Here is a 19,559-nt window from a genome sequence, read left to right as displayed (position 1 = left end):
GCACTTGGATTTAGATTGGACTTTTTTTTTGGACGCCCTGACGTCAGCTCGGCATTTTCTCGGCATGATCCTGTCACGACGTCAGTCTCGAAAGAGGTCTTCTGCCTATATCGACTTGATCTCTATAGCCATCTGCAGCTAACATACAGGCTGATATGGTTCTATTTAAAAGGTGTGTTGCTATACTGATCAGTAATCTTGAGACTTGAACTGGTGTTGAAACAGCTCGGAGGCTAGGAGTTAGCTACCTGTGGCCCTCCAGCCGAGCGATCTCCGAGTCTGGCCCAGTCTCGGTCTGTATCGGCTACTCCAGTTCGGCCGCACGGAGACCCTGTCGGTTGCTTGGTCGGAGCAACGGTAGCCTGCACGCTTTACCGAACTGAACTACGCTGTACTCCATATCAGCTCAGCGATTTATGCGCTAACCCTATCTAAAGTACATGTCAATGGTAACAAGCGAAGAAATAATCCCTCTACACCAGCTGAGAGGAGCAGTAACCCATTCGTACATCCGTGGCCGCGCTGTTTATGCCGTGGTAAAACTAATAGATACACTGCCGAAGAAACAAGCAAGAACTGAATGTGGATTTTCACCAAAGCACCATAAAGACAAATCTCCAAAGAATCTCCCAAGTCGTCCAAAAGCACCAATCCCACCCACCTGAACTCAGAACATTACAAATCCTTCATGAACTAGCCTATACAGGCTATGACTCTGCAGCTTCGGGGGCCTTTTCCGCGTCTGCCATCTCCACATCGTCCTGATTGCTCTGCTTGTCTGATGCTGAGCCGGCGGCACTGACTTCTCGCTCAGGGTCCGTACCCTTGATCCAGGATCGAAACCGCTGGTTCGACTCGTCGACTTGGTCTTTGCTCAGGCCTTGTGCCCAGCTAGGGTTGTTAATGAACTTTTCCGTAAACCGATCGCGACGTCGCTCTTTGACGGCGGCTTCGTCTTTGGCCGTCTCTTCAACTGCTTCATCTGGAAGGGTGGGCCGCCACCACCAGTCATTGCTACTGGGTTCGTAGAGGATATGATAGCTGTTGGCGCAGATGCGAATGATGAGGCCATCCTGGTGCACAAGTGGGCGGTAGAAGCGGTTGTACTCTTCTTCCTGCTCCAACTTGCCAGGAAGGTTCCGCTTCAAGAACGGCATCCGCATCTGAGAGAATGGGACTCCTTCTGTGGGGTCACGCATCGTATAGGCCGACACATAGTACGACCAGCGTGCCTCCTGGCTCAGCTCCTCGTTCTCTAGGGTGGCATCTTCTGGAGTGAGAAGCTGGACAGTAACCTTCTGGTTGTTCGGGTACTGTATCGGTTAGGTAAGCCTTCCTAGAGAGTGGCGCAAAACTTACGTGAGTGATGCGATAAATCTCACTATCCTTGACTAGCCGCTCGACCTGCTTGCGGTACTGGATCTCTTGGTTGTGTGTCGTCTCCTCCTTGTCACGCTCTTTGAAGAAGAGGTTGATGATATCAGAGCTTCGATCTTTTGAGTCGCCATTGAAGATGGCACCTGCAAACTTGGCGATACCGGTAAACATCTTTTCCAGATTGTAAAGTTGATATCCGGACCGCAAGTAGTAGCGGCGAAGTGTTTCCTCCAAATGGGAGGTTTCCAGGTCACCCTTAATGACCTCTTCACACATACGGACAACTTGTTGATATAGGTTGGCCTTGGGATCACAGTCATAGAAGAAGTCGGTGGGCGCTTTGTCGATGAGATGAAGCTCTTGAGCAGGCTTGCCTACAAGCGCGCGGCGCACGTCGTCGTGGGCATCCTTTTCGTGCAGCTTGATCCGCAAAAGACGCGAGTACAGAATCTCAAATGTGCGGAAGAAACAGTAGATGTTGAGATTGGCGTACAGATGATGGGCCTTCTTCTCGTACGTCTCATTGAGGTTGTACTCGCGCTGCTGGTTGAAGTTGCCTTGTCCGGGGTGCTCCATCCACTTGAGCTCTGCCACATCAAAAGTTTCCGTGGGATCAGGAATAGGAGTAGAGGGAATCAGGACTGGATCAGGAGTGCCGTCGCGGCTCGCCGGGGCACTGCTTTCTTTATCCGTGCGGCTTGCCTTTTCGCTGCGGCGCTCTAAAACATCGCGCAGGAGATCGATCTTCTTGCTAGTGAGGCCCTTCCTGCTCCGTGGCGTTGCTGTGTCCTCGGCAGCTAAGCTTTCATCATCGCCCTCATCCAATGGCGAAGTGCCATTGGAAAGTTCGTTCATATAGACATGGAAGGTGTCACGGTCCATGCCGAAGAAGACAGGAATGAAATCTTTGATGAACATCATGACCTTTTGCGGATCAGCACCAAAGCCAGCAGAGTTGCGGTCGATGAACGTCAATAGCAGATGAGTAGCATCGATAATAACAGCCGGGTCTGTGAATGTAAATTCGAACTGATACTTTGGAAGCTGGAAGCCGCTCTTGCGCAGGTTCTTGCTCTCCTCAAACTTGCCTGAAATTTCCAGCTGGATATGTTTGGCAACGAACAGCTTCTTGTCGGTGCCCTTGCTGGCAATGGCCTGGTGATCCAGACTGCGCCAGTACGCTTTTTGCATCTGCTCACGCCATATCTTGTCCCATTCGCGCTGTAATAATTAGTATTACTTCCACAGCGGCACCGAGTCATCATCTTACCTGGCTAGCTTTCCACTCCTCGCATTTTTGCTTCAAGCGGAACAGAACAATGGGAAGGACATGGCAAGGCCGTTCGAACATTTCTTTAATGATTCTCTCACCCCGCTGCCTGTCGTAAATCTTCTTAATGACACGCTGATAAATTGCTTCACTTTGACCCCCAAGGCCCGGAGGCAACTTGAACGCAGCCCTCTCTGCGTCTGTCATGACGAGGAACTGCTGAACAATAGGCTCGATCAGCTGGATCGTGCGATTGCAAGCTTCGATATGGTGGTCGTAGTCGTGTCTGTCCTCCTCAATGCGATGGAGAGCATCTTCATACTGATTCTTTCGGTGAGCGACAAAACCAGAATCTTCCGACGCCCAGGTTGGGTGAGAAGCCCACTCGTCATTCAAAACGCTACGACACAGCTGGTCACGGCCACTGCACGGCTTTTGTCGCTCGCGCTTTGGCAGAAGTCGATAGCTCGGGCCAAGTGAGCGGCAATGAGACAAATTGACCACCCCGGGCTCCTGCTTGGGCTTGAGTTCGATGATTTTATCCTCGGGCTCTTCAACGTGCATAAACCGCTTGAACCAAGCCATCAGCTCTGGGTTCGAGCCGATGTATCCTGCGGCCCTCTTCACCAAGACATGGCGGTCGATAAGATCGGTCGAGTAAAGGTTGCATAGCTTGAGGAATTCGCTGAATGTTTGCTTATTGCCAATGTATTTCTTAACGCGATCGAAGAAAGCAAACTCCTCCTGAGTTGGTGTCAAGGAGAAAGTGGGCTGAATCGGCTCAGGAAGAGCGGGGACAAGAGTTGGCGAGACCATTGGGGCATCTGCCTGTGAAGGCTTTCCGTGGTGAACCTTGGCTCTCTGAATATCAATTAGCATGGTTCTGCCAAGTTTATTGAGATCTTGGGCAGATGGAAAAATTGACAAAGGTGACAGAGAGTTGTTGTGCTGCTCGTAGTTACCTGTCAGTTTTCACTAAAGACCAGAGTGCATAGTCGTGGATCTTTCAGTGATTGACCAACAAATGCGAAACAAGAGAGCATCACCATGGTCTCAATGAACATCATGCCAATAACCACAGGGTTACAGGAAGTGAAATGAGAAACACCTACCTTGTTCGCACCGCCCTGCCCTAGTGCTTGTCCTCGCCCCGCCTGAGACTCAAGCATGCGGGCAGCATCGACCCCGGCAGGACCAACACCGGAAGCCCCTAGAGCAAGAGCCCCAGGCCCATTTCGGCGTTTCTTGCCTTCTTTTCCTGAATCCTTGACGTTAAACTGACCGAGAGGCGGCATTTTCATATCGCGATTTGGAGTCTGCGACGTGACGGATCCGGAAGTAAAGTTAGGGTCACCACGCAGATTACTCATAGGTGCGTTCTCTTCTGCCTGGCGAGCAGCAGCTTGTTGCTTTGCGTGGGCTGCTGACTCTGGGAGAAACTGCTTGAAGTCTTCTAAAAGGTCTGGAGCAGAATTGAAAAGCTGCGTGACCTGAGTGTATACATCGCCGATCGGTTTTGATTCGCGCTGATAGGTTTGTAGTATCTCAAGGAACTGCTTGTATATCTCCGGTCGGCTTGCAAATCGATTCTAAACATAAGTCAGCCTTGATCTACGAACGTGAAAACACAAAAGTGAGTAGACAAACCTTGATCTTGTTCACATAACTTATGGCATGATTGAATTCCACTGGCCCACGTTTGAGATCTGCTTGCGCACCTGAAAGGACACCCGATCCCACTCCTGCCAAGCTGCTCATGGGCTGAGTCAAACTAGCACCCTGTCCCGCAGCTCCAGGGCCCCCCAAAAGAGAATGCCGTGTCAAGCCAGCCGATGCGGCCGAGGCTGCGCCTTGAAGTTGGGATACACCCCTCTGGTCTTGCCCATGGGGAATCGCGGCAGTAGCAGACGATGCTTGCTGCTCTTGCTGGCCAGGGTAATCATAATGATGTTCCTGTGGTTGACCCTGACCTGCGTGCTGCCCAAACATACCGCCGATCAAACGGGAGCCGGGAGAGTACGAGCCCGCCAGGCTGTTTTGAGGTTGCTGGGGCTGAGGCTGCTGTTGCCATCCGGGCCGAGATTGCTCATAGTAATCGGGGCGGCCATGAGAACCAAGACCAGCAGAGGGAGGTAGGTCACTCGGGCCATCCAAGTTCGGTCCCCTGCGAGGCATACTGAGAGTATTTGTGCCTGAAGGAGTTGTGACACGAATTGCATCTGGGTTATCTTCGGTTCCACATTCAATCCTGTACCCAGGGGGTAAGAATGTGTTAAAGCCTTGGATAAGGGCCGGGTGTCCATTAAACAGGTTCGACACCCGTTGGATTACTCCCGGTGTGTCAATACTAGTTCGATCAGCAGGAAGTTCTTCACTGGTATCCTGGATACTCACGCTTGACTCTTGAAGTCCTTCATTATGTCGAGAAATCGGTTATAGACATCTGGCTGATCTACAAAACGGACCTTTACTTGATCTAAATATGAAAGAGCATCCTAGCAAAAACATTAACTCTGGTTGTCAGGAGGGCTGGAAGAGAATACTCACATTTAGAATCGGCTGCTGGCCCTGGGCAAGAGCTGCAACATTTCCAGGAATCGGTGGCCCAGAGCCGTTGAAAGCCATCAGTGGCTGACCAGGTGGTCCAGCAGGGTGCTGCATATATGACCTTGGAGTACCCTCACCGTGCTGAATCTGAGAGCCATAGATGCCCCCGGGCCCGCCAGAGGCTTGCATGGTGCCCTGAGGGGCATTGGCTGGGTTTCCACCCAGATTCGACAAAAGGCCACCGGGGGCATGTATAGTGTTCGGGACCTTTGACGCCACTGGTTGATGTAGTGGAATCGACCCGGTGTGACTCTGAACAGGGTGATGCTGCTGATCGCGCTGCCGCTCAAGCTGTTGGCGCTCAAGCTGCTCACGCTCACGCTGCTCACGTTCTCTATGTACCAACTCTTCCTGGCGCTGTCGTTCAATCAATTCCCGCTCTCGTGAATCTCGTTCGCGCTCCTGGTGAATTGATTGAGGGGAAGGGTGCTGCATGGCCTGGCCGATGCCTGGCAGCGAGTGACCACCACCGTGCGATGGTGTAGGAGCATGCTGACCGTACGAAGGTGGTTGGTGCGAAGCACCATGGCTCTGGCTCAGCTCCGCCAGGCCCGGTAGCGAGTGTCCGCCAGGTTGGCCGGCGGGATGGTAGGGCGCTAAAGGTACAGACATGTCAGCCTTCTCTGCAGAACCACTGTATTCGGCGTAGCATATAGCGAGGCATTTCTAACCGGATGGAGGTGGAAGAACCGGCCCTGAAGGCTGCGAAGACGGTCCCTGTTGGGGGGTTGGATTCTGACTGCAAAGCGGCAAATGGACGGATTAGCTCTTGTTTCTTGAAAGTCATGACGAGAAGCTGGAGAGTCTGTCCACATACCCGAAAGGCCCTAAAGCCCGAGGTGGTTGATTCATTTGTTCCATCCCAGGGTGCGACGGGGGGCCGCCTGGGTGCCAATTATCGCTCATGATCTATGGGATAAGAAAATGCCCTGCAGCACTAGAGACAGGCAACGGCCTTGAAAAGGCTCGTATAAGAGAGAGGGAAGATAGAGAGGAAGTAGAAAGCTCCTGACAACCTCAGATTAAGCTGTAGGCTTCTTAATCCTTTTCGCACGGATCAGTTTCTCTTCCCACTCATTTCACAGAAACATCACTGGATTCAAGTCTGCCAGGCGCAGAGAGGATAAATCCAGGCTGGGAAGAGTCACAGATATCAGACGAAGGGGATCTGAGGAATAGAGGGGAAGTAAGAGTAGAACTGAGAAACCAAGCAAGCAAAGAGTAGACTGGCTCAGCGACGACGGTTTGCGCGCGACCGATCACGGATGGTCTCCAAGAGAGAAGGCGGAGAGAGTGTGGCCGCACTAGTCCCCTCTCAGCTCTAGTTTCTTTTGCTGGAAAAATTCCTTGTCCGAAATCCGACCAATGCAATGACGAAGCCAAAGAATCACGGCTCAGATGCACGGTGATTGGCTCAGACTGGCTCTAGATGGAGCCTGAGGTTTCCGACGTCACTAATCAACCTGACTGATAATATGATACTATGGTATGATGTACTCGCAACAAGACTACTAACCTGTTAGTGAACTCGCATATATCATTATCTACTCAAGTAACGCTAAGTAGTCTCCAAACTAATCCAGTCCGAGCCATTGGAATATGAAGTCTTTCTCTAAGTGCAGCCAATCGACTCGTCCGCTGCCTTGATCAGTGGTGGCAGAGGCAATTCGACCGTCTCTGGATGCGATAAATGCAGAGTCGCAGTACAGGCACAGGCAGTGAATACAGGCGTAAAGTCAGAGAAGGGAGACGGAAACAATCTGGGCCCGCGATCTGCATCTGCTCGCTCTATATGAACCATGATGAAACGCCCTCCACCTGCCTCAAGAAATCTTCAAAACCGCCAATTCTGCCCTGAAAGCAATAGTAGAATGAGAGTTGTATCTCCCATAGTTCGTAGATAGCGATTGTGCTAACACATCGTCCTGTAGAGACACATGACTAGACTCCAACAAGCGGAACGTGGCAGCAAGAAAAACAAGAAGTTTGGGGGCTCGGACCGGTAGTTTGCGATTTAAGAAATTCCTCATCTTGGTGGCGTCTCTGATTATACCCACACGCTGCTGAGACTGATCACTGCGGCGGCGTGACCGTTGGAACTCGTTTAGAGTGCGGAGAAGACAAACAGCTAATTTCCCAGGATGTTAGATTGTGTTTCAGAGAATAGTTGTAACGGGCGACACTCACGTTGTTTGTGGCGGCAATAGCGATACTGTCCTCGAAAGGATGCCAGCTCATATGAAGAATCTTCTTATTGAAGTCAATCTGGTCTGCGTCGGTCTCCTTCTTCATGCGGCTGCCAGGACCAGCGGGACTACCAGCCCTTGAGTTACTCTTTTTCCCGTTAGCACCCTTGTTCATCGGCGTTGGCACGCCAACCTTCTTGGCCTTGAAGGCAGACTTGTCGGCCTGCAGCACTATCTCAGTTTCCTTGGCCGGATCGGTGGGGTAGATCATGAAATTGTTGTTGTAGCTTCCAGTCATGACGTTCTCCGCATCTCCAGAGAAAACCACCTCAAATTTGTCAAAGATGCTATCGTTCTCGTATGTGTCGCATAAGCGGGGTCGTAGGTGCTCGTGGATGGGAATGGTCTTCAAAGGCTGTCGCTCCATGTTGACGTCCCAGATCTTGACGGTCAAGTAATCCCTTGATACAATGTACCGGCCATCGTGGGAAAACCTTACGTCTGATATCGAGGAGATGATTTCGGAAAAGAAAGAACGAGAAGATGCGTCTTCCTCTTGCTCAAAGACTACACGCAGATGTCAGTCATCTTGAATAAGTGGTGAAGAAGATGGGTACTCACGTTTGTGGTGAGAATCGCACAGAGCTCGCTGTCGCATGTCTGCAAGCTTAATAGTTCCCTTCGAGCTCGCATACATGAACCAATTACAGCTCGTAGGGTGGAACTCCGCCGCCGTAATAACCTCCGTCAGCTCCTCCATGTTTGCCGGTTTAATATCAACGATGTTGAAACTCTGGTCCTGGATATTCAGGTTCCAAAGGTTGATTCGTAGATCGTCGCTGCTAATGAAAGTTTCCCCGTCACTGTTGACGGAGATGCTGTTAATGTGGTAGGCGTGGGCGTTGGCGTACGTTCGTCTGGGTACAGCGGCGACGACAGTATCGTGATGCGTCATTCTCGGGAGCTTCAACGCTGATGAGTCCTTGAAGTTCACACGGGGTGCCCGGGGGGCACCTCCGCCGCCAACACCGCCAGGAGTAAGCTCAGTAGAGAGATTGTTCTCCGCAACGACCTTGAGCGATTTGTCAAAGACCTTCCAGAGCTTGATTGTTTTGTCGTTTGTTGATAGCAGGAAATGGGACGCATTTTGTCGCCGGCACCATTTTATCTTGTTGATTTTCTCTTCAATTTCCAGGGATTTCAAGTAATCGAACTCTGGCTCGTGTGACTGAAATTCGGTATGGAATTTGTATTCGCAGGTTTTTTTCTGCCCGAAAGATTAGCATCAGACGAGTGCCCTTGGTAGTACGCATGAAGGTTTGCTACCGTCTCATTCCTCTCGAAGAGCACCACTCGTCCGCCTTTATCTCCTGTGGCGAGGTAGTTTCCGGTGTGGTCAAACTCGACAGTCGAGATGATATCGGCTAGTGAGTGATATGATTGTTAGGTTCAGAAGACATTGTAGTAGACCAAGGGCGGGAATATAGATTACCTTCAGTGATGTCTTCAACGTCGCCTTTATCGCCAAAGCATCTACACAGCTGTTAGCATCCGGAAGGCGCCATTGAGATGGCCCAAATCAAGTGCAAACGGAGACAAATAACAAATCCATCCTCAACCGCCGCATCAAGACCCGCCCAGTTATCGAACAAAGGCATTGTAGATACGAAGCTGAGCCAAAATGGCGGGACTGGCACTCACTGTGTAAATTTCCAGGTTGGTGTACCTGGGTCCCTGTCCACCATTTTCTTTCGAGAACGACCCTAATTCGGGTACGTCACTGGCAAACGATATGTGAGAGTTCAAAATCCAGATGCCCGGATCTTGAAAGACGTGCTAGTATAAGCGGGGTTCGTGGGACCGGCTCGTGCACAAAGAAGGAGTCGAAAATCGAAGGAATCCGATATGTGATTCGTGACAAAGGATGAAGACGAGTTGATCGTCTGAGGTTGATGGCGCAGAATAGAGTGACTCCGGTACAGATATGAACCTCGAGGGCAGAAACCGAGTGCTTAAGTCGGGAGGGACGCGGCAGGTGGGATGAGGTGAGCTCGCAACGGGGATCGAACACCAGAAAGGCTGATCAGTTAGTTGCAGGATAAAGAAGACGAGTGATTAATAGCTTAGGCTAGCAGTAGCGGAAGAGGGAGCGCGTGTCGGTGAAAGGAATAATTTTTTCTTCTTGTAGAGGTCCCCCTTCGGTCTTTGAAGGCGGGTATGGGCAGTATTATTTCACGGTGAGGAGAGACAAACAAGCGACGACAGCGACGACAGCAACGACCACGGGCCACAACAACAGACGACGGAAGCTGTTGATGAGCGGAACGAGCGTGGGAGTTGAGCGAAGTTGGGAGAAGAGCGGGTGATGGATGATGGGGGTTGTTTCGAAACTTGAGGTGAGGCGGTTTGGAAAGACCCGTTGCGGTGATGGTGGGGAGAATGGGCGAGGGCGAGTGGACTGGCTGTGGCTGCCCATAAACCCAACCTTCAGAGTGGGCGCTGACATCAACCATCTTCGTCACTGCCAGCGTTGCCCTGCATTTTGTTATCAAGATCATTGAGCCTTGGCCTGGATTGCTCTAATTCTGCAATATATACAAATATACAATTAGGAGATCTCCGTCCCGCGACATCGATCAGAATCTGTATCTTTCTCGCAGAAGTGCCTCTTCCCGCGCACCCCATTATCCCAAACCACTTGTTTGTACCATGCAGCTCTCACGCTGCCATGTCTGCCATGCGTGAAATTGGCTGGCCGCCTCTTCTTTCTTGATTTGCTCTCGCTACTACTCAGGCTGAGAATATTATCTCCAATCTCGTCAAGATGTGAACCCGAGGATTATGATTCCTTCACATGCTCTTTCGATGTCTTCCTACCCATCCCGAACCTCTAGCCCGAGCCGGGACGGCCTTTGAAGCCATCGGCAAGGCATGAACTTTGATTTATTGTTCCTCCAAATCCAAGCTTCTTCTGAAGGATCCTAGCTCCGCAGCTCTCCTCCAGCTTCTACATCCCACAGTCGCGCACCGGCTAGGCCAACCGACCCCCACTACCTCAACCTGACCATGTCCGATTATCCGAAGCGGGGTAGTTCTGACGAGAGCAGACCTCCGGATACGCAACGCAGTCCAGATAGCAACGACATTAGCCCTCCGGACTCAGAGCAGACTAGCCGGGGATCCCAGTCTTTAGCTTCGCGCATTCAACGATCAGCCTCAGAGCTCGCACGCAATGCTTTTCTCCCATCCACAGCTTCAGCAGACACTGCGCACCTGCTCTCCGACAGCAGCAAAGCTGCGCCGTCCTCGTCCTCGGCCTTAGCAGCTGCAGAACAATACAGAGAATCAGGCGGCTCTTCGTCGTCGTCCGCGCGTGCGCAAACGAGCCATGTCCCTACAGAAACATTCAGATCTCAGCCATCAGCTGATCCTGGAGGATTTCATCTTCCTGGGCTCACAGAGGACGAATTTCAAGCCTCATACGGCGACGACATGTTGAATTCTGGAGAATATACCGGCAAAGGAAAGGGCAAGGCAATACAATCAGACGGCGGGTCTGGACTCTCGAGCTACCATGACGGAATAACGGCAGCAGCAACCTTATTACCATCCGACGGTGACGCCGTAGTCTCGATCCTCAGTGACAAAACCTTCGACCCAGAATTTCCGCCCACAGCCAACGAGCCCCCAGAATACCTTGACACCGAACCTACGCCCCCTCAACTTACCCCAGCGGAAGTCCAAATGATCGAGTCCTTCCGACGCCAGTTACCCCAATGCCTAGATTCACAAAGAAGCCCAGAACAGTCCCGCCAACTTAATCCCCAAAGCCTAGTTCCCGATATAGGCTCGTTCTTGGACTCACTTCCTGCCTCTACTATTACACCCGCGACAACACTGCGAGACTCGGTCCTCACCAGCCTACCAGGAGCTGCAGACTGGATATCCGTAGAGGAGAGATACCACGATGAGGTCTGGGGCTATCTCCAGCCTTCACTTGAGGCGGCTGCAAAGGAGATAGAGTCTAATAAGGATTCACCCGGTAGCGAATATGGACCTGCCGTTCGCCGACTTAAGATGATTCTACAGCATATGCAGCAGTAACCTTATACCAATAGCAGTAATCTATCTACACATACACACATATACATATATACATCCAGCCACCGATTCCAGAGTATACCCTACATAAAACAATCGCAAAAAGCGACATCTCGATATCACATCGAAAACTTTCTTGACTTCGGTGTACGTCACGATGATCCTGTAAAGTCAATACTCTGGGGTTCCTGTACGTTCGCGGAAACGACCCAGAAAACCAGAAAACTAATAACCAAGGTTCAGTATCTCAGTACTGAAGTACACAAGCTGCATCTCTGCATCAACTATCTACGTACATGCGCAACTATATATAGACAAGCAGAGTGAAAACATCATCGCCAGACAACATAAACGTAATGCGTAGAAGCGCATGTTTGTTTTACCTGTCAGAGAGCTACTAGTTGGATGAATAATCGCCCAGAGGAATAAATCTGGAGGTAGAAAAAAAAGTAGATCGTATCTTACAAGCAAAGGAAGAGGCTAGTTACTATCATGACAAACAACAGACGTGACAAAAGTAAGCTGGAAAAAGAATAAGAGGGTATGTATCCAATCCAGATGGCGGTTGCAGGTATTTTCTCTTATGTATAATATGCCCGTTCTATTCATGCTTAATATTCAAGGCTGGGGGTTTGGCCCTTTACTCGGCCGATAACGATGTGAGGAGCGTATTTGGGGATGACTTCGTCGTCGTGGAGCATCTCGAATTCTGGACATCATTAGCATTTTGGGATCATCGTTGTTTGTAATGTGGGGAAAGAACGTACCCTCTGTGGCATCACGCCCCATGAAGTTGAATAGGGCGTTGGCACCACCAGGGTGCTCGTCGAGCCAGTTCGTAACATCAAGAATAATGCCCTTAACAACGATCCACAGGTCTTCCTTCTTGTTGTGCTTGGCGACTTCCTCCATCGAGTACTCGGTCTCGGGAATGGTGAACTTAGCGGGCTTAGTTGTCGGCTTGGATGTCTCAGCAGGGGCATCAGCATCAGCAGGGAGAGCTGCCGTTGAGACAGCGGGGTTGGTACCGGTCGTGGCTTGGGCTCCGCTGGCACCGGCGCCAGTCCACTCAACAGAGATCTTTCCGGGGGTAGAGGGGTCGATGTGCAGAGAGATTTGGCCGAGACGCTGTTGCGCGGGAGAGGCACCACCGGCGACGAGCTTCTTGAAGAGATGCTGGCTAGCACTGTCACCAGCAACACGACCATAGACGACACAGCCGAGCAGAGACGAGCCACCAAGACGGTTGGCACCGTGGACACCACCTGCCAGCTCACCGCAAGCGTAGAGAGCCTCGAACGGCTTCTGCTCGGAGTTGAGAACCTCGGCGCGGTCATTGATCTCGATACCACCCATGGTGAAGTGTAGCACGGGCTCCATGAGAGCAACGTGGAAGTCGTCATCAATGCTGAAGGGAAGGTTGTGGAAGAACTTCTTGTTCCAGGGGTCCTTCTTCTTTCCATCGGCAATAGCGTTGTAGTCATCGAAGGTCTTCTTCAGGGCAGCCTCACCACAGCCAATCTCCTTGGCTAGCTCCTTACCGGTAATCTTCTTCATCAGACCGCGGCCGGAGTAGTGCCGAGTGTGGAAGTCAAGGACGTTGGAAGCCTTGCTGTTGAGGACAAGGCGGATGGGCCACTTGCCCTTCTCCTTCTCCTTCCACATCTGACCAGAGACGTAGTCACGGTGGCCAAGCTCATCAGAGAATCGCTCGCCGTCGGAGTTAAGAAGAAGACCACCCTCACCACGGAGCGCCTCAGCGGCAAGGAACTTGAACTTGGCAGTGGGGTCCTTGGGGTCAACAAGACCTGTGGGGTGAACCTGAACCTTGTCCATGTCAATACCGTTGGCACCGATGGACATCAAGATCTTCTGACCATCACCAGTAGCATGCGTGCCGTTGGTGCTGGACAAGCCGAATGTGTCAGGTCGGTGTTGCTTGAGAAGCGAAGTGTCGCCGAAGTCAGCGGCATAACCACCGGTAGCCAGAATGACGACACCGTCAGCGGTCTTAGACTGACCGTCCACCTCGAATGTGACACCAGTAGCGGTGTTACCTTCTTTGTTGACACCCGTGACACGGGCCTTCTTGATGATCTGGACTCGCTCGGGCTCTGACTCGGCGAGCTCTTCTAGGCGCTGCATAAGAGCGTATGTGATGGCCATGCCAGGGAATTTGGCATCGTGGCCACGGTGGGTTCGGGGCTGGGAGTGGCCACTGCAGGAATTAGGTATGGCCATTCTAGTGGCTTAAACAGGGTTCGGGTTAAACTTACCCGAGGCGGGAAACAAGTGTGAGATCTAGGTTGAAAACGTCTTGCAGCCATTCGACGGCAGCTGCGGACTGGTATGTGAGGACTTTGATGAGATCAGGACGAGCCTTGTCTCTGGCGGATTTCAGGGTGTCGTCGTAAAATTGCTTGACGCTGTCTTGAATGCCGAGATCGACCTGAGTGCGAGTGAGGGCACCGTTGATACCGGATGTGGCCTTTGTTGAGTTGCCGCCAAAGAAGGCTGGAAGAGGTTAGCCTCGGCTGACCACGATTCGTGTGTACCTTCATCGCAACAGGGCGTCTCATGTATAGATAGAACAGGCGGTATAGAGCGACTGTAGCGACGTACCTTGCTTATCGAGAACGAGAACATTTCCACCGTTCAGGTAGACGGTGTGGGCGGCACTGAGACCGGACACTGAGCGACGAAGACGGATCAGCAAATGCGGGGGATATCTGGGGAAGAAGGTGAGGGAACTCACATCCACCACCGACAACAATTACTCTAGGGGCCATGATTGAGATATGAAGTTAGAATAGGGAGAGATGGAGGAGGGAGAGGAGAAAGGAGGTGGGAAAGTGAAGGAAGAAGAATGACGGGGGAGGGATGCAGAAGAACTTAAGAAGTTAAGAGCAACAAATCGTTCAGAAGCCGACGGGGGAGAAAGTCGCTTTTTCGGCCGAGGCTCACAGGACGGCCTTCCAGATGGCTATACGGTACGGCCTGCGCTGTCCGACCGACAGTTTCTGTATTATTTAATATACGCTCAAATAATGTATTAACTAATAGATCTCTAAATCCAGTGGTTCTTTCCAAGTTCTGTTCTACGGGTTTGGTGGCATTTCTACATGGTTTCCCCATACTCAGCGGAGGCGATTCTGGGAGTCTGGGGAGAGTGGACTGCGCCCTTAGTAAAGGGCATTTGCCGCGTGCTGGTTTGTCGGATTGTCCATCAACAACCTCATCCAGACCCATCACCAAGGGTTCCTCGACGCAACAAGCCATTCATTCTTTGTCGATCCACTCCAGACTACCACTATCAAACTTCACATGCTCCAGCTGGACGAATCTCCCTCCCAGTTCTGGAGGTCATCCGATGCCGTTGATGACATCCCCAGCTTTCACATGCAAACGAGACCGCACTCTTCAGGCATGTCGCCCTTTCCTCTTAGTAAGACCCTCTTCAGCATATCATGGACTTAATGTGTTTCATCTCATTGGCGCAACCTGCTTGGACTCCGGGAGTCTTAACATGACTTCTGATCACACTCAGCTGCCGTTACTGCTACTACGGCTGATCTGGGTGCAGGACAGCATCGACCGGCAAGCTTGACAAGTACCGAGCGGTCTGCAACGGATAATTAGCGGGCAGGTCACAAAAGCAGAGTGCCGCTTTCTCTCACTTACTTCCGGTCCTTTTCCTGTGCTGTTGCTGGGGTCTTTTGCTCCAGACCAATGCAGTAATGCCTCGGCCCGAGCACCAAGGATCCTCTTGCTCTGCAATGCAGCAGCGATGCTGCCGCAGCAGTACCGTTCAATTGAATACAATCATGCATTCGCGTGAAATCCCCGGCAGGATTACAATCGCGCCCTGATCCAAAACCTCCCCGTTCCTGCGAGAAGCCAGTCGGCGATTGATCACGTGTATGGTCGGCTATTGAGGTTATGACGTAAGTCAGGCTCAAACCCGAGTCACCTGATCCTCAACGCATTGAGAAGTTTCAATTGCCGGCACCTGCTGAGCATGGTTGAAGAACTCTCGGTGAGAGAAATCGTGCTGTCGGCGAAAAGCAACCCTGGAATCCTAGGAGGGTCCGCCGCTCCAATCTCCAGTGTCTAGGTTGGCATTTTTCACCGTCGGACACCTTACCGACAAAAGCGAACTGTCCTCCTCTCGGTCTTATCTTTCCCGAGCTACCTTTTGCTAGCTCGGAGGTAACACCGAGCGACCTAGGATCGGGCTAATGCCGCACCGGATGTATACGACGCTGTTGTGCTTTGCTCGGACAGTGTACGACAGCCGTCTAGATCTTCGGTTACCGCACTTACTGAGCTTAGTATGTTTGGGAGGTTGAAAGGTGCACTATTCGTCCACTCCGGCAGAGGTCAGACAAGCCCTGTTTGACTGCTTGTTGACTCGGGAGTCGGAGCATCTCCATTAGACCCCGGAGATACGTGAGAACTCTACTAAAGAAATCGTCCGAAAGCCGAAACTCTCAAAATATGTTATCCGATTTTCGAACTGCTGTTGAAAACTTTAGCACTAAGATACCTGAAATTCAGCCCCGGCCCTTGCCCTTCTGAATGTCAGCATAGATGATGCCACGACCTCCAGTGCCCAGATAAACACGTCCATACACACGGGGATCACCTTGGATCATTCCAATACCACCGTACTGATGCCCATCGTCCGTGACTGGCACCCAGGTTTTTCCATTATCGTCTGATCGATACACCCCGTCTCGGCTGAGCGGACCCCGGCTTGCTGCTTTTCCGACAATGAAGAGCGCCGGCTTCGAAGAGCGTCTCGAACCAGCACCGATCGTCAGGTGCCTTGCTGCTACACCACGCCCAGAGACCTTGGTCCATTTTCTGCCAAAATTACGGGTGTGGTAGACACCAAAGTCACCAAGTGGCAGCCAAATCTCACCTGCCTTGGCGAAACTTGCAATTGGTATTGCACCGGGATACGCAGGCAGTCCAACCTCTTGGGCTTTATAAGAGCGATACGAAAGACCACCATCCCTGCTAACGTACCAGTGCTCATCAGTGAAAGAGTAAAACGTTCTCGGTTGAACTCTGTCAGCACTGATGTTTGGGGTCTGAGCATTGAGTCCGGTTGGAGAGATCCAAGTCTTGCCGAGATCAATGGTACTGTATGGCCCAGATTCATTTGTTCGGGGCGTGATTGCCTGCAGGGTCGGCCAATATGTAGTCATCGCAGAGGACCACACGATATACTCGCCTGAGGCGTCGATGGCTATAGTTCCAGGGTTCGGAGTCCCGGTCTCTATTCCCGGGATGCAGGTTGCAAACTTCGTCCAAGTGTCACCGGCGTCGGCTGAGAAGGCGGCTAGACCACAGCCATCAGTGTAGTTGTGACCGCAAGGACCGGCGCGAATGATCGTCTTTGGCTTCTGGCCAGCCCAGTCGAGAGCATTCAGGTTTGAGAAAACTGGGAGGTCAAACATGGGCTGTGGAACGTCAAGATCGCCATAGCGATAGCCGTGAATATCGCCAAGTCCAGTGAGCAAATGGGAAGGACCGCCATTAGGGCTAGCCATGGCCAGCGCAACAGACTCCTCAATGCCCTGGGCTTGGATATACCAGTCAGGAGACTTGTTCTTATCGACACTTGATAGATCGTCAGTTGCCCAGATGGTAGCGCCAGTGCCATAGAGGATGTGGTCTGAGTTGTTGGGATCGATAAGGACTGCTGTCATCCACCATCCGAATTTTGTCAGGCCGCGAATAGGCGAAGGGGCACCGTACCCGCCCCATTGAGGTCCCCAGTTGAAGCTCAGCCATGGAACAGGAGTGCCATCTTTGAATGCAGCATCCTCAATCGGATGGCCCCAGTATCCACCAGAACCTGGAGGCGTCGAAAGCTGAGAAACGTCCTTCCAGGACTTTCCACCGTCATGGGACAAATATACACTATCCAGCGCTGGCCCAGGATCACGATCAAGAGAAACCACCACAAGCGTCTCAGGATCCTTCGCATCGACGCTTAACCCACAAAAGCCCCCAGCAGGGAAAGCCTGGCCCTCAAATGGCGGCGGATAAGAGTTATCCTTGTTCGGTGTGATATTCGCCCATTCCCCCGACGTAGTATTGTAAACATGCACCTCACCATAAGTAGCCCCATACGGTCCTGGCGCATCCGCAAAAGTCACATACAACGCGCCATTCTTCGCCAGAACAGCCTTCATAGGCTGCGGCCCCGTACTCTGCGGCTGCGTCTCCTCCGGAAACACAAGGATATCATCACTCCACTCCGTCGGCTGCCCAGGGATCGACTCCCAGCTCTCCCCAAAATCCTTGGTAACATAAAGCCCATTCGGCACACCAACACCGACATAAATCGTCCCCTTAACACTCGGATCAAAAATCACCCAATAAATCCCAATTCCATTCACCGCGGCATCCGGAAAATTGGTCACATTACTCCAAGTCTTCGCACGGTCCCTGCTCCTCTGCAATCCCGCATTGCGAGTCCCCATCCACAACTCCTCCGTCCTGAACGGATTCACCGCAAGTCGCTCCCCATTATTCCTCCCTAGCTCATTCGCACCCATCAGAAACGGCGCCGGATGAACATCAAAGCTCTCCCCGCGATCATCAGACACAAAAAACGCAGAGTTGTTCGAACTCAGATACCGTCCCTGCGCCAGGTATAGCCGGTCCGGATCCGTCGGATCCAGCGCTATGCTCTCGGTTCCGAGAAGATTCTCGTCCGCGGCGGTAATGAAGTCGTTCAATGGAATCCATTTGTCCCCCTTCGCGGACCACCGGTATGTTCCCCCTATGTCGGTGCGTGTGTACAGGAGGTCCTTCTCTGTCGGGTGGGCGAGGATGCCCGTTATGTAGCCTCCGCCGGAGACGGCGACTGGTTTGTAGGTATACCCATAGTCGGTTGTTCGGGCGGCTGCAGATTGCGCTAGGCCGCAAAGGCCCGCGGCTGTGAAGGCGAGCCAGGATGTCTTCATTTTGGCCAGAGCCTTCTTGCTTCTTGATCTCACTAACTAGCCTGAATCTTGATCAATGGGCAGTGGGAAGTTACATTTCATTATGTATCAGCCTGCCGCAGTGTTCTGGATCTTTAACCATCTAGTTCGGTGCGGACTACGCCCCGTGTCTCCCTCGTACGCAATATCCATGCCGTCCCTGCAACTCGGACAATAAAAACTGGTCTCGCCATGCTGGCTCGCGGGTTAGAGTAGTCTGTTCTCGCTACGCCGGAGAAGAGCTCAATCTGGGGAAGTGCGGGTGGTCATTGGTGGTAAATATCCAGGCTAATCTAGCACCCCGCAAATCGGGGGTAGACGGTCCCGGATAATATGGATAATTAGGGCGAATCGGGTTGATACTCGTGAGGTGATATACGGTATGGTTTGACATTGCTGTCCGCGTTGGAAAGTCACTGCTGAAGTAGACTAACTATGGTGAGATCGAGTCGAGAACAATACCCCGGACCACGAGTGGATAAGTCTGTATCTAGGTAGGTAGTCTTCATGGTTGAAGGCTGGAGACTAATCCTACTAATGCAGTTTGAATCACTACCTCGATCCAAATTATACTTTTGTTCTTTCGCATATAGTATCCGTACAATTAACTCTGTCGGTTGTAGGTCCTCGTTGGCTAACTTATAAGCTGTAGATACGATATTATTGTTTGTCTGCTACTAGGATTGGATGAACACCTGAGCTCTTTTCCAGGCCTCAAGTCCAATCCTAATATGAGCTTCTATCCACGAAGATGCTTCAATGCCGTTCTTCTATCATAGGCGTGTAGAAAACATTAACTATACTTTTGATGCTCCAACTATATGCATAAGAAACTCGCTAAACATACCGATCACATCACATCACATCACCTCACACGCCCCCAGCCCTCTCCGACTCCCGACCTCAACCTCCACAGGATCCACCACCTTCACCTTCACCTTCACCTTCTCCTTCTCCTTCTCCTTCTCCTTCTCCTTCTCCTTCTCCTTCTCCTTCTCCTTCTCCTTCTCCTTCTCC

General features: G+C 51.7%; 6 protein-coding genes across 6 annotated transcripts in view; 1 reads left to right on the top strand and 5 right to left on the bottom strand.

Annotated features, from left to right (window-relative positions):
• Window positions 1–448: 448 nt before the first annotated feature.
• On the bottom strand, window positions 449–6,246 carry BJY04DRAFT_24150 (transcriptional regulator SIN3). Its single transcript, XM_073719991.1, has 9 exons — window positions 6,072–6,246; window positions 5,926–5,993; window positions 5,195–5,850; window positions 5,042–5,142; window positions 4,295–4,994; window positions 3,760–4,236; window positions 2,648–3,508; window positions 1,360–2,598; window positions 449–1,313 (listed from the first exon to the last, which is right to left on the bottom strand). The coding sequence occupies exons 1-9, from the start codon at window positions 6,158–6,160 to the stop codon at window positions 708–710; spliced, it is 4,797 nt and encodes a 1,598-aa protein (XP_073573598.1). The 5' UTR covers window positions 6,161–6,246; the 3' UTR covers window positions 449–707.
• Window positions 6,247–6,763: 517 nt separating this feature from the next.
• On the bottom strand, window positions 6,764–9,912 carry BJY04DRAFT_184387 (protein phosphatase 2A regulatory subunit CDC55). Its single transcript, XM_073710605.1, has 7 exons — window positions 9,694–9,912; window positions 9,142–9,519; window positions 8,933–8,973; window positions 8,767–8,864; window positions 8,062–8,707; window positions 7,442–8,007; window positions 6,764–7,382 (listed from the first exon to the last, which is right to left on the bottom strand). Exons 2-7 carry the CDS (start codon window positions 9,183–9,185, stop codon window positions 7,359–7,361), a joined length of 1,419 nt encoding a protein of 472 aa, XP_073573597.1. The 5' UTR covers window positions 9,186–9,519; window positions 9,694–9,912; the 3' UTR covers window positions 6,764–7,358.
• Window positions 9,913–10,340: 428 nt separating this feature from the next.
• BJY04DRAFT_24098 (uncharacterized protein) lies at window positions 10,341–12,017 on the top strand. The gene has a single exon (XM_073719990.1). The coding sequence runs from the start codon at window positions 10,507–10,509 to the stop codon at window positions 11,542–11,544; it is 1,038 nt and encodes a 345-aa protein (XP_073573596.1). The 5' UTR covers window positions 10,341–10,506; the 3' UTR covers window positions 11,545–12,017.
• On the bottom strand, window positions 11,882–14,330 carry osm1 (putative fumarate reductase Osm1; the record flags this gene model as incomplete). The annotated part of the gene is made up of 5 exons (XM_073718409.1): window positions 11,882–12,250; window positions 12,309–13,759; window positions 13,818–14,055; window positions 14,164–14,232; window positions 14,297–14,330. The coding sequence occupies 5 exons, from the start codon at window positions 14,328–14,330 to the stop codon at window positions 12,153–12,155; spliced, it is 1,890 nt and encodes a 629-aa protein (XP_073573595.1). The 3' UTR covers window positions 11,882–12,152.
• A 1,271-nt stretch (window positions 14,331–15,601) lies between these two features.
• BJY04DRAFT_184377 (uncharacterized protein) lies at window positions 15,602–19,130 on the bottom strand. The gene has a single exon (XM_073710604.1). The coding sequence runs from the start codon at window positions 18,522–18,524 to the stop codon at window positions 16,095–16,097; it is 2,430 nt and encodes an 809-aa protein (XP_073573594.1). The 5' UTR covers window positions 18,525–19,130; the 3' UTR covers window positions 15,602–16,094.
• A 151-nt stretch (window positions 19,131–19,281) lies between these two features.
• Window positions 19,282–19,559, bottom strand: part of BJY04DRAFT_206312 (MDR family MFS transporter) — a gene marked incomplete at both ends in the record, with an annotated part of 2,201 nt that continues 1,923 nt past the window's right edge. The window contains one exon of the mRNA XM_073713697.1: window positions 19,282–19,312. Within this exon, the coding sequence (XP_073573593.1) occupies window positions 19,282–19,312 (31 nt within the window). The remainder of the gene's footprint in view (window positions 19,313–19,559) is intronic.

Source organism: Aspergillus karnatakaensis, assembly GCF_047715665.1.
Source record: "Aspergillus karnatakaensis strain CBS 102800 unplaced genomic scaffold BJY04scaffold_13, whole genome shotgun sequence".
NCBI classification, from domain to species: domain Eukaryota; kingdom Fungi; phylum Ascomycota; class Eurotiomycetes; order Eurotiales; family Aspergillaceae; genus Aspergillus; species Aspergillus karnatakaensis.
Note: the sequence above shows the minus strand (reverse complement) of the source record. Positions and strands in the feature narration are given on the sequence as shown.